The following is a 13,693-nucleotide window of genomic DNA, read 5'->3' on the forward strand; positions in this document are numbered from 1 at the left end:
AAAGTCTTGAGCTTTGGATTTATATACATATTTGAAGAGATATGATGATAATTTGATTAAATAAGATATATTATGACATTATAAGTATTATAAACACTCTTACTTAAGCATTCTGTCATCATTGTCTGAAAAGAAACTAGAGGATTTGAACTTGGGGAAATATGGTGTAAATTCTGTTTTGAAAAATACTTCTTAAACAACCTACTGTACCTGTATTTCAGGTTGGATTCCCTCCATCTTGTAATGTGAAAGAATTATTGATGTTTACTTTATTCTAATATATGTAATTCCAATATTATTATTATTATTATTATTATTATTATTATTATTTGACATAAAATCCATATTTAGTTAACTTTAATGGTGGTAGTGCTTCCCTTTGGCCAAGCACTACATTTGCCTTTTGGACATCAAAGCTTGCATGTCGCATCCTTGTTTTACAGTATGCCTTGAATAAGAAGCACATGAAATGTCATTTTACATCCTACTGTATGTCTTGCTTTAGTGAGAAATGCTTGTTGTTGTTGTTGTTGTTATGAATATTTCAATTATTATTTATATTTGCTGGTATTATGTTTGTATGCGCTGTTAACAGTCTTTTTTCTTCAATATTGGTGACAACTCGACTGTTATTGTTGTTTTGCTATTTTGTATTTTCTGAGTAACTGTTGTCAGCGGAACAAAACAACTTGTAAATACTAGCAGAGACAAAACCCTTAGAGACGTGATGATGACTAATGAACTTCTCTCACACTAAATAAATCTGTATTCTTTCTGCTTTTGTAAAAGTCTCTACAAATGTGTTTTTGGGTTGAGAAGTTGACTTGAGAAAGGTGAGATAGTCACTGACTGACCAATCATGGCATACTGAACATTCCAAATACACAATAGCATAGCAGCGTCCATTATGGCACCAAATTGTACTTGCAAATGTGGAGACATTTAGGCCAAGTATTCATTATCTTCACATGGTATCATTGTGATGCATTGGAACAGAAGCAAATATGTATGGTGACTCATTCACTACTTCATTTACTTAGCAATGCCACTTAATGGCTAATTCAGTTTGGCTGAGTATGATCGCAGAATGTTGAAAACCATGGAAGCAACGGAACCATGGAACCATGGAACCCTAGGCAGAGATCCCTTCCAATGGACATGACTCCTGGTGCCTCGCCTGTGCAGGTTACGGAGAGAACACAACAGTGGCGCATCCCCACGGTCCATCACCACGCAGTCAGAGTGCAGCTGTCCCCTGTGTGTCCATACATGAACGTTCCTGCTAATTTCAGCTCACACACTGGCTACTATACAGCGTAGCACCCTACAGGCAAAACTCAACCCACTGTGGTCTACTGTTCTAGCGGGTACCACTACATACACTTGAGCAGCCCAAATCATGTGTGTGTATGTGTGTGTGTGTGTGTGTGTGTGTGTGTGTCTTCATACCTATGTGTGTGTGTGTGTGTGTGTGTGTGTGTGTGTGTGTGTGTGTGTGTGTGTGTGTGTGTGTTGCGGGTTAAGCCTGACTCCTAATTCCCTCTATTTAATCGGCTGTGTGATACTTTGGTAAGACAAAGAGGGCCATTGAGAGGGAGCAGGGGGAGGAGGGAAGCGGGGCAATGAGGGAGCCATACCCATAACTGCCTGCCTGTAGCTTCGCTGGGATACAAAGGGACTCTCATACTCACAGCACATAGTCCCTGCATCCCCCACCCTCCCCCACCCTCCCCCTCCCCCAGACCTACCCCCTCCCTTCTCAGGTTGGAACTGTAATGGGATTAAAACATTCCAAAACTGGGGAGAGAGAGAGAGAGAGAGAGAGAGGGAGAGGAAGAGAGAGAGGGGGGGGAGAGGGAGAGAGGGGAGAGAGAGAGAGAGAGAGAGAGAGAGAGAGAGATAAAGGGGGCTTGTATGAAGGAAGTGAGAAGAGGTAGAGAGGGAGTGAACAAGGGGGGATTCCAATACTGTAGTATCATGACATTGGTCCAAAGGATGATAGGAGTCGCCAGGCAAAGGTGAACAGGGGGACAGGCGGATGTGGAGGCAGGATGTGAGGTGAGAGCACGCCCAGGGCAGAGATGGAGGACATTAGGCATGCAATCGGCAGAGTGGATCAAGCCTGGTGATGTCCCTCTGTGGTTGATAGAATGGTCACATGTGATATGATGTGCCTTGTGCCCTATAAAAAGAATGCTATGCCATCCGCAGGCAATGTCTCAAATTGAGATGTTAATGGTTCACTTTGTGATGTCCTACCCATAAAACAAGGAAAAAAGATATGCATTCCCCTTGTGAAGTTATTAAATATTGAAACAAATTAGCAACCTCCTGTTCTACCTTAACCATGAAAATCGCTGCCTTTTTAAAAAAGTAAATAAACCTGTCCCGTTATATTCATAGCTTCATGCCATTAGTTCACACGTGGAAATTCAGAATGTTCTCTTTTCTACCTGCTCAAACTACACATGAACAAATCATCCTCCTCTCCAACCTCCTGCTACTGTCCTCCTGCTACTCCTGCTACACTGGCCTGGACTGGAATGTAGCACTGTAAGGCCTGAATAACAGTGACTGTCACTAACACCAAAGCAGCTAATTGGGTGGGGGTCTCTAGTCCCTTCTGCCCTCCTCTCCCTCCTCCTCGGGTTGGGCTTCTTGTCGCCTTGGTAACAACCCATTTCCCCTGAAACAATGAGCTGCCTGTGCTTGTCTGTGTGTGTGTGTGTGTGTGTGTGTGTGTGTGTGTGTGTGTGTGCAGTTGAGAGAACAAGTGAGAGGGGGAAAGCTATGCCAGTTCCAATTTCTCTATCTGTCCATCAGTGAAAAATATGGGTATAACTTTTTTCTCACTCATATTTTCTTACAAAGGTGTGTGGATGACTTTCTAGTAACATTGGTGTTCATGATGGGTATTTTAATATCTGAATAGATAAGGCACAGACATTTAAGACTGTTTGTCCTGATCAAATTACACTTCATCATCATTCCAATGTATTACATTTTCAACATGTCAAGGTAGCTGGGAGAAGCTAGGTGGTCTCACTAATATCATAATATCAATAAATAAGTAGTTTAATATTATGTGCTTCCAGAATGAGCTTTTGCTGCATCATAGTAAAGTAGAGGGTTCAGACAGCAGAAAAAATGCAGTGCAAAACACATTCCTTCAGTCTAGAATTAGTGTGATGAGTCACATCAGTGATTTAGCCTCCAAAAGAAAATATGCTAGCTGGTAAGTAAGAAATATGAGAAAAATGTAATTCCTGAAATTGGCTGCACAAGCACTTTCTCTCAGAGCAGAGCTGAAATTGCTTCAAAGTTATTTAGCCATGTATATATATTCATTTAAGTACATTACTTCAGTTCATGTCAACTGTCCAAAGTAACTGTTGCAGATGTTGGTCACACAGTCAGATGTTTCACACAAAGAAGGAGGGTCCTAAACTCAGCTAAACCCACATTGAGATCTCTGCATCAAGTCAATGGAGGTAGTTATAAAAAGAACACCACATTTCTTACAAAAGATTTATTCATAACAACAATAAAACAAACAGAGCTATTTAACAGAAATTGCCCTTAATCTTCACAACAAAACAAAAGTTTAATAATTACGCCAGGATTTGTTTAAATAATACATATAAAAGCTGACTTGAGTTACAATTCCCCCTTGTGGATGCTAGCTGTAATACAGCTGTAATAGGAATAAACCACTGTAGTAAAGGGTTACTACACCTGTAATGACCAGGGGAGGGTGGTGGAGGTAGAAATCGTTTGATACCATTCCTCATTCCATTCCATGCATTACAATGAGCCCGTCCTCCAATTTCTACCGCCACCAGCCTCCCATGGTAATAACACAGTATACCACTCTAGAAAAAGGACAACATAATAGCACTATTTTCACTCGATAGTGTCAATGCTTCAATGCATATTAAGAATGAATGGAGATACAGTGGATCTCCGGAAGATTCTGAGCATAGCATCAATAGGGTAACTGATGATGATGACATCACTCTCCAGGTTGCCTGACTCTGTGGAGATGATTGGCCCAGTGGGTAGGGAGGTGTGGCCTGGCTCTGCCTCTGTCAAAACAGTTGGGCCCGATTCAGTCAGTGATGATGAGCTCGTCACAGCCCCAGTCCTCGTAGCTTCCATCAGGAAGGTACCGCCGGATGATGATGGGGATCTTTCTGCCTCTAGAAAGGCCACACATTAAAAATATCACAATCAGATGGAGAGATACTCAAAGTATCAAATGGAAGATCGGTGGTTACATTCTCTCTGCCATAATAAAACTGTCAACACATCTCCAATTAGTAAAACTTGACAGTAAACATGACACAAAGAGACTATGTATTGCTTACTTGAGCTCCTTCATAGCAATTTGCAGGGGGTCTGTCTCTCCCTCCAGCTCAACCATGACTGGGGCACACATCCTATTGGAAAAATAATCCAAGACTTATTAAGTAAGTAACAATAAGACATTCCTCCACAACAGGGGAGGCTGGAGGAGGTAGAAATTGGAGGACAGGCTCTTCATATTGCATGGAATGAGGAATGGTATCAAACAGAATCCTGTTCAGGGCACTTCTAACATTTGAGAAGTCTACTCACGCTATCTGGAGGGCCCTTGTCCCCAGCACCCTGGCCCTCTCATACTTGGTCATGTATTGAGTTGTGATTCTCTTCTGGTTGGCCTGTGATCCCTCCCCTGCAGGCAGGATCTGCACATTCTCCTGGTCCTCCTAGGCATCAGACAGGGCATCAGGGATCAAAAGGGAGTGTGGTGAGAGTGGGGAAGAAGGAGGGACAATATGAGTATTGAATGGACATTCATTAATTTAACCAAGTGGTGGTGAAACTTGACGTTTCATCTGAAGAACAGCGAGTTGTGGATAGGTGGGAAAAGTATGGTGGAAGGAGGTATGGTGAGGAAAGCACTGACTAGCACCAAAAAGAGATGACAGGTGATGGGCGAGATGATTAGAACACGTGGAGTGTAGCAAACTAAGAACGACATGGTAAATGACTAAAGATGACGAGGTAACTAGAATCAAGCTATACGACACCAATCAGTCAAACTCACATCCTCTACGTTTTCCAGGTCATCCATTCCCTCATCCTCTTCGGCGTCATCAAAATCGCCATCATCGAAACTGTACAGTTGACATGAGAAAAGCAGTGTCAAGAGAGATACACGTCATTGATTAGGGGGTATATATCATAAGCTAACTAGACTAGATTCTAGAATGCTGTCTATGGTTAACATGGCTGTCCCTTGGCCATAGACTTAGCTAGCTAGCTGTCCCCACGTTGGGGTAAAGATTCACAATGAGTTCGTATCGAAACACTTGTTTATGTCTTACGTGCTATGTACTTACTTATCTTCGTTGTCAGACATGTTTTTTCTTTAGGTAGTAATAATAAACTTCGATTTCACTGAATTGTTGCGAGTTTTTACAGAAATCTCGTTGTCAACAGTCCAACCGACAGAAATTAGTGCGTATTGGATTCCAACTTCCGGCCTAGTGGTACGCTCACGTACTCCGGGTGCTAACAACAGTAGTTGTTACTAACTATAGTTCCGCGGAGCACAAACGTAAACAGATTATTATAATATTTCGAATTCATTACACCGAATACAATTGTACTCTTCATCATCAAGCAACTTTAAATGTTACACGTCAATATATCCATGAGCCAGGAGACCAAACACGATGAATGTAATATATGACATGGACAGTCATCACAGATATGGACGAGAGTATTCTATTTCATGTACAAATAAGATTCTGAACATGTAAGAAATTATAAATGTGCAGTACAGTTACCCGTAAGCGGAAAAGTTATACAAAAAAATCAATTGCACTTAGTTCATACAAAGTTTTTTAATAAAATACCATTGGATCCAGTTTACAGCACAGCACAGAAAATGTACATTTTCCAACAAGTTATATGTTTCCTCGTCATAGTTTCTTCTCTCCTAAACTGTGAATTATTCGCCGACTCAGTAGATATAACAGGGTACTTTGCATTGACCCCCCACCCGCCCCCTGCCCCCCCGCCCCATAATCCTTATGTGCTCCTTGGTAAAGTGACGAGGCAGCATACAGGGTCAACATACAGACTCATCCCTCCTTCATGGGACGAATCCCTCTCCAACTTAGCTCTTCTTCTTCTGGGAGTATTTGCTCTTGGAGTCTTTGTAACTCTCACCCTTGTGGCTCAGCATCTTGAGCATCTTCATGGGCATGAACTTTTCCTTCAGCTTCTTCAGGTCTTTCTCTCCATCTTTATGGAAATCAGAGTAGACACAGAGAAACTTCAAGGTCAAATTCTGTGAATTTAGGGTAGGTTTATTTACCCTAATCAGACTGAATGACAGGAAAACAGGATTATAACATCATGATCACACAAAATAGAAATAGGATTCTCTCACCTTTCCTCTTGATCATGTCGGCCAACAGCATATCTTCCTCCTTCTCCCTGAAGAACACAAACCATAGGAGCCATGATGAAAACACTCTTCTAGTTCCTAATAAACATTTGTAAGAATAAATAACATTCTGTGTATATCCATCTTTCAGTTTTAAAGCAGTTCACAAAACATTCACACGCACCTCTGCCTGTCCTGATCCAAGCTGTTGATGATTTGGTTCCGCTGTTCAATAATTATGACCAGCTCCTCCATAAACTGCTGCTCCCGAATATGGTCATTTTCACTCCATTCACTCTCTGAGGGAGTGTGTGGAGGGGATGGAGAGAGACAATATCATATTATGTTATTAGAAAATATCATATTAAGCTATTAGATAATATCATATTAAGCTATTAGATAATATCATATTAAGTTATTAGATAACACTCATTAGTAGGGAGTTTTTTCCCAACCACGTGCCTTACACACATTCAATAGCAGACTCAACTGACTTGACAGAATCAGACCCAATTGTAGAGGAGGACAGCGATTGTTGTAGGACATTGGTGGTATGAACAATGGTCACTTACCTGGTTTGTTGAGGAGACATCTTAGTTCATACTCCACATCTGCCTGTTTCTCCTCTAGATCCTGTTGCTTTGTCCTTCGAGTGCACAAACACATGAAGTCCATACGAATATGTAGTTTACAACACACACACCTGATTCAGTAAATAGTGTCAAGCAGAGCAAAAAACTGTTTACAACTCGGAATACTCTACAGCATGATTTTTTATTGAAGTTTGATTTTAACAATGGTTTTGAGAAAACTGTAATTATTCTGTCAGAATTTTTGTAAACAGTGTGAAAATGCATTAAATATCATGGAAATGCAAGACGCAATATACAAAACTCCCATTGGATGATCCCTCATTGCGTCTATTAGAAATATTAAGGTAAAGATGTCCGACTTCGCCCCAATTTTACACATTTTGGCCCCTACTGTGTCCGAAACACTTTCCATTTCCATACAGAAGAGAGCGATAAAGGGAACTGAGTGATAATACAAGCACTGTCTTGGTACTTATGTTTGTCTGACCCATAGTCTTATCCATATGGGTCAACACACTCACAGATAGACCAGCTCTTCATCCTTGCGCACCAGCAAGTGTTTCTCATGGATCAGACTGAACCAGTCTGCCAACTTGTCCTCCTCTTCCTGGTCTGGAAGACACAGACGGGACATTCTCAGTACAGCTTGATATACACAAACTCTATTTAAGTCCATTGTAGTGGAAATCATAAATATTTGTTTTGTTTTGTGCTTATAGTATCTCACCATTCTGACAGTCTCTCAAACTTCTCTCCAACTCCACCCCTCTTAGCTCCAGTTTGTCCAGCTGCTTTTCCAGCTCTCCCATCTCCACCTGCAGCTCCCCTGCAGGGGCCACATGGTCTGTCTGCACCTGAGGAGAAACGCATGTCATTACGGACCTTGCTGTAGCAAACAATGACAGTCTTGAATTAGTCACTGACACAGTATTGACTGAAGAGTGTTCTCAAGTGCACTCTTGTGTTTATTATGAAGCACATTGTATTGCATTCAATAAAGTGTGCTCTAGAAATACATTTTGATTTATTGATTGACTGATTGATTGATCTCATCGATCCCCTCTCACCTTTCTCTTGATGAGGGGGAAGCCATGTCCTGGGGCAGCCTTAGCTTTAGGGGGGTCAGAGGAGGAGGCTTTTCGATTGAAAGGGTTCTCTTTACATGCCCGCTAAAAATGAAGAGTGTAGACATTTGTAGTAAACCCCACTAGCACAATCATAACACTGAAGCACATAAAAGAAGTTCATTTTAGTATACACAGGGAGAAGGAGGACATATTATTGTATCCTGTTAAGCAGGAATCTAAAAACAACATGTAAAAACTAATTGGCCTATGGCTATGACCTAAAAACAGTCTGAAACCAGCTTAACCTGATATCGCCACGTAGAATTTAGATTCTGTAACATTAGCTTTTGGCATGTTGAGCTGAGACAGATATCAGTGGACAGTCAGTTATATATAGACTCATTAAATATACTTGACATAACAAACATATAAATAGCTTTTATCGGTATAAATGACTCTATCCTTACCTTACTGTGAGAGGGTGCAAATGCCTGGTCAGAGCCACTCGCTCCTGACAGGGCACTGGATGTTGAGGGACTGGTGACTACACCATTGGCTGACTCGGCTGATGGAGAGGGACTTTGAGTGGGGGAACTGTGGCTGGCAGAGGAGATTGCTGGCACTGAGACACTCCTGGGGAGGGGGGAGCCCTGGGTCATATCTGACTTGTCAGGTACAATTTCTGCTCCATCTAAACCACCAATACCACCGGCTTCAACTAAGTCAAGTTCACCAAGTGCATTAGCTTTCCCAGCCAAGTCAGGTTCACCAAGTGCACTAGCTTCCTCAGCTAAGTCAGGTTCACCAAGTGCACTAGCTTCCTCAGCTAAGTCAGAGCTACCAAGTGCACTAGCTTCCTCAGCTAAGTCAGAGCTACCAAATGCACTAGCTTTCCCAGCTAAGTCAGAGCTACCAAGTGCACTAGTTTCCTCAGCTAAGTCAGAGCTACCAAGTGCACTAGTTTCCTCAGCTAAGTCAGAGCTACCAAGTGCACTAGCTTTCCCAGCTAAGTCTGAAACATCAAGTGCACTTGCTTCCCCAGCTACATTAGCAGTTCCCTCTGAATCAGATATAGGGAGTGAACAAGCTGGTTTTGCCAAATCAGGTGTGGCATGTGCCCCTGCTGCTTTAGATGGGTCAGACGCACACACTGAACTAGCTGTTCCAGTTGAATCAGACAGATGAGGTGAGCTACCTGCCTCAGGTAACCTGGCTGACTTTGGTGCATTTGCCACTTTAGTTTCATTTGCTGTACTATCAGCTCTGGCAAGATTAGACTTGCCATCTGCACTAGCGGTGTCCTTAGAATTAGCTGTGTCACTAGAGCTAGCTGCTTCAGCTAATGGTCTGGTGCCACACCATGACTGGCTGGTTGCCATTGAGGGCTTAGTTTGGCCGGAAACACCTCTATTTGTGCCTGCATTTCCTGTATCATCATCATCCTTATCCTTGTCTTGCGCAAAGGGGTTGGCAGGGGGCCCTCTCTGCGTACACCACTCCCCTTGGAGCCAGGATATGGATCTTGAGCGTAGGGGTGGGGGCTTAACTGGGGGTGGGGCGGGGGGGAGTCTTGTCCATGGCCCTGGGTGGACGATGGCCATCCAGGGTGGGTCTTTGGGTTTCCGTGTCCTACAACCTTGGCCAGGACTAATGTGAAAAGGAAGAAGAAATTGAGAGGGATTAATTGGGCATGGGCACCATAGCCTATATCTACTCATGTATTTCATATCTGTCTGATGAACACTCACCTGCCAGAAGAACTGGGTAAGGATTTGCCTACATAGGTAGAATGTGTGAGGGAGAGAGAAAGACAGAGGGAGAGAGAGCGAACGAGAGAGAGAGAGAGAGAGAGAAAGAAAGAGTGAGTCAGTGAGAGAGATATTTAGACTAAATAATAGAAAACACAATGAATACTAATAGCAGTGACAGACTTAAAATAAGAAGCAAGCATGAACAGTTAATCTCTCTCACCAGTGGCCGTGGGGCTGTCCATCGCTTTAGGGGGGCGGGTTCTGGGTGCAGGACGAGGTGGGGGGGTAGAAGGGTCTAACATCCGTCTGGGTGCAGGAACCGGCAGACCACTGCTTCCTGAAAGCCTACAGGGATCTGGGCTGTCGGTCTCCTGTAGCTTGTAATCCCTGTCAGTGGGCAGTGTTCCTGCTTCCTGAAGCTTCCTCCCCTCTTTAGGGGGCTGGAGAGGACGTGGTGGCACTGACTTCTTCAGTTTGACCTTTGATTCAACAGTTAAATCCGTATTCTCTCTGTGCTGCACCTCCTCCTTGCTGCTAGTCCTCTCCTGCTTAGTGTTTCTCTCCTCTCCCTCTGTCCCTCCTCCTTCACCAACCACCCTCTCCCACGAGTCTGTTTTCCTAGTATAATAAGAGAGATTGGGGTTGTCTATGAGTCCACCCTGAGATGATGTCACTTCCTGACCACCTAATTTGGGCAGATTCTCTGTTGATCCTATCTCAGCTGATCTACTGAGGTCTGGGCGACTTTGACTAGTTGACAAGTGGTGGGTGCAGACCAAGGATCCAGCTTCACTCCCTTCTTTATAACACCCTGGTAGGAGAGTGTTACTGCACACACTGCATCTGAAAAAGCAACAAAGAGTGTGACTAGAGTACAGAGGCACAAATAACAGAGCAACAGAGATAATGAATGAACAAAGATATTTATTTCACTGTATCCAGATAAGGATAAAGAGGTATGTGGTACTGTTACCTTCTGTGCAATGCTGTTACCTGAAGCAGCTGCGATGGTAGAGTTTCCCCTTTACTCTGTGTCTCTGGACCAGGTGAACATGCTTCCTACAGCAGGCACAAAGGCACAGCCGGTCTCTGATGGACTGGTCTTCAACACTTGACTGTTGATTGAATGAGGCCTGAAAACAACAACAACAACAACAACAACAACAACAACAACAAAGGGGATATGTGAGAATACAGGAACTAAAATGCTGTAGAGTTGAGGATGGACAGCGTTGCAGACATTGTAGATACAATTTCTAAAACATATGGCACCCCCTGCTTTATGATATACAGTGTTGTGTCCTCCACGGGTATTTCATGAATAAAATGTATCGAAATCATTATTGTTCTTCTTACCTTGAACTGTTCCAAACCTCTAGAAGACGCACGCTCTCTCTTGCGCAGAAGAGAAGTCTTACTGGAGAAGCCTGCGACACTGGACATCTTCAAACTGGCTGGACTGGCTGCTAAGTTAAGATGTAATGCAAATGTCAAGACAAACAAAAACAAGTGGCGGCAAACATTTGGGTGCTGTGTCGCTATTCCAAACAGTCAAATGTTGACCTATTTGCCACGCACCATGAGGCTTTTTGTTGAAGAAGTAGAAGTACTGGGAGAGGTAGGTGATGATGCTCAGGCGATCAGGCACCTCAGTGGACACCATGTCCTTCGGGTCCAGCAACGGAGGGATCCCCAGCTTTGACTCAGCCACCTCAAACGCCTGGTGGGGTACCAGGGAAGAGAGAGAGAGATATCTCGGGTCACTCCAGACAGATATAGACATAGACCAATGTCATATGGTGCAGTGCAATGAAATGTTGTTTTCATACACATGTGGTGGTCAATATATTTATTCTTCCACACAGACATGACATTTTCAGTAACAAGCAATAACAGAAGGTTTGCGTGGATTTATGTTTTACATAGTGATTGGTTTGATCTGGTAACATGCTACACAAACATGCAGATTTATGGAAATATAAAGGCCTTGAGTGTTTTGGCAAACCATATACAAACTCTTATGTGTGTTGAATATGTGTGTTGTGTTTGTTTGTAAGTGACACTGCAAACAAATTTCCCCATGGAGGATAATAAAGTTGCCTACTCTACTACTCTACTCTACTCTACTCTTATTCTTTCTTAAAGACTAACCTAGAAAACAACACACTTCATTAGTAACCTTGAGATAGGACAGGCCAGCGTGCACTAGAGACGTGATACATACAGTAACATAGGTGACCATCATGGTTGAATAACTCACCAGATGGTTGTTTTCATAAACATTATTTTTGGAGAGGGAGTTGAAGTCTCTAGAGCATGGGAAAAGGAAAAATAAAGCCATTTTGACCAATGCATTCACAGTTTGTCAAACCTTTGAGTTTGAATTTATTCATCCCATACTGTCTGTACAAAATGTAAAGTCATAAACCAAAATGACAGATTATGATAAATCACCAAGTGAAACTGGAATAGAGACACATGCCATATTGGAGGGAGGGGGGGGGGGAAGAGTGAGAGACAAGGGGAGGGAGAGACAGACAGACAGACAGACAGACAGACAGACAGACAGACAGAAAGAGATTAGGGCGAATTAACTTGTATAATGCTGCAGCTTAGCCCATGCTGTTTTTTCTTGTGTCAGGGTTGACAAATCCACTGTGACAGCATGCAGGTCCCGGACACAGCCACAGATTAGAGAGCTTCCTATGACCAATGTGGATCAGCCAGAAGGACCGGCAAGGACTGGGAGTCATTTACTGTATGCAAAACTGTACACACACACCAACACACACACTGATGTCTCTCCAGCCCTTTTATTGGGGGCAAAACCACAGAGATTAAAATGAGCTCAGGTGGGTTGGGACTATACAGGACCACGTACAGCAGAATGGACGGGGATGCTCACAGAAAGGTGTATTTTATAATGTATGTAGTTAATATACTTACATACAGTCAGGTCTGTGTTTGTGGATTATGGCACAAAACGCAAGTCCATCTCTGAATGATGTTGACATGTTCCTTATGTCCACATTGGGGTAATTTTCACATTTAATGCGGCACCAGTCCTGTAAATCTTTCAATGACCCCATGTTTAGGGGCATATGACTTGAAACGTCTTGACGAAAGATTGTCTCTTTGATCTTATATTCAAACGTCATGAACTTCATAAAACTGCTTCATTTTCATCCTGTCAGGTCCATCTTCACAGTAACAGTTAGGTAAACAAATCAATCAACTTCTTTTTCACAAAGGAAACCTGTGGCTTTCAATTCAGCTTCCACGATATTGCTCCAAACCAAGTTCAGCGAAGCAAAAGATCCCTTTCAGCGAGCCACGTCTACTTTAGCTGGTTGATTTACCTTTTGATGCTACTGTTACAATGTTATCATGACAACAAACTCTTCAACTGGAAATCTGTTCGCTGCATTCCCACAATAAAACGGCTACTTTTCCATGGCTTTGTTGTTACTATGTTTAGCTCTCGCGAGCTTCCATCCCGAGCAGTTCCTGACTGATGATGTACCATGCTAGCAGGTAGATTAAATTAAAAACAATCCGTTACTTGCTGTACTTCATTACTGTCTGCTACTGCGTTTGTGCACATGTACAACAGTACGGTTTCATACCGCTAGAGGGACACACGGTAACATAACATGAGTTAGTGGCACTGAATGGCTTTAGCCACAGGTTTAGAATTCAATGACATGCAGAGAAATATTTTTTGATAGAGGTATTTTAGAAAGTAAAAGCAATAGCTTTCATATGTATTTGTCTGAGCGAGCCTGGCTGTGCCATCCGATCCATCTATGTGGAAGTGAGAAGGGATGCGTTCCAGACACATCT

The 13,693-nt window shown here is 42.8% G+C and overlaps 2 protein-coding genes across 2 annotated transcripts; both read right to left on the reverse strand.

Annotated features, from left to right (window-relative positions):
* Positions 1–3,520: 3,520 nt before the first annotated feature.
* polr2f (RNA polymerase II, I and III subunit F) lies at positions 3,521–5,525 on the reverse strand. The gene is made up of 5 exons (XM_083677310.1): positions 5,385–5,525; positions 5,090–5,159; positions 4,618–4,748; positions 4,368–4,439; positions 3,521–4,199 (listed from the first exon to the last, which is right to left on the reverse strand). The coding sequence occupies exons 1-5, from the start codon at positions 5,402–5,404 to the stop codon at positions 4,109–4,111; spliced, it is 384 nt and encodes a 127-aa protein (XP_083533436.1). The 5' UTR covers positions 5,405–5,525; the 3' UTR covers positions 3,521–4,108.
* A 566-nt stretch (positions 5,526–6,091) lies between these two features.
* On the reverse strand, positions 6,092–12,939 carry LOC310809308 (MICAL-like protein 1; the record flags this gene model as incomplete). Its single annotated transcript, XM_083676504.1, has 16 exons — positions 6,092–6,294; positions 6,443–6,489; positions 6,624–6,738; positions 7,012–7,085; positions 7,554–7,644; positions 7,760–7,886; positions 8,100–8,201; positions 8,567–8,889; positions 9,517–9,746; positions 9,848–9,875; positions 10,071–10,693; positions 10,844–10,983; positions 11,207–11,316; positions 11,429–11,570; positions 12,111–12,159; positions 12,797–12,939. The coding sequence occupies 16 exons, from the start codon at positions 12,937–12,939 to the stop codon at positions 6,167–6,169; spliced, it is 2,472 nt and encodes an 823-aa protein (XP_083532630.1). The 3' UTR covers positions 6,092–6,166.
* Positions 12,940–13,693: the final 754 nt, after the last annotated feature.

The sequence above is a fragment of the Argentina silus genome (assembly GCF_951799395.1).
Source record: "Argentina silus genome assembly, chromosome: 9".
NCBI classification, from domain to species: domain Eukaryota; kingdom Metazoa; phylum Chordata; class Actinopteri; order Argentiniformes; family Argentinidae; genus Argentina; species Argentina silus.

What these genes read in the sequence shown, in the direction of transcription:
- polr2f (XM_083677310.1), bottom strand. Translation starts at nt 5,404, where the DNA reads ATGTCTGACAACGAAGATAA. An exon ending in ATGTCTGACAACGAAGATAA is followed by an intron (nt 5,160 to 5,384) that starts GTAAGTACATAG and finishes TCAACTGTACAG; the next exon opens with TTTCGATGATGGCGATTTTG. An exon ending in ACAAGGGCCCTCCAGATAGC is followed by an intron (nt 4,440 to 4,617) that starts GTGAGTAGACTT and finishes TTTTTCCAATAG; the next exon opens with GATGTGTGCCCCAGTCATGG.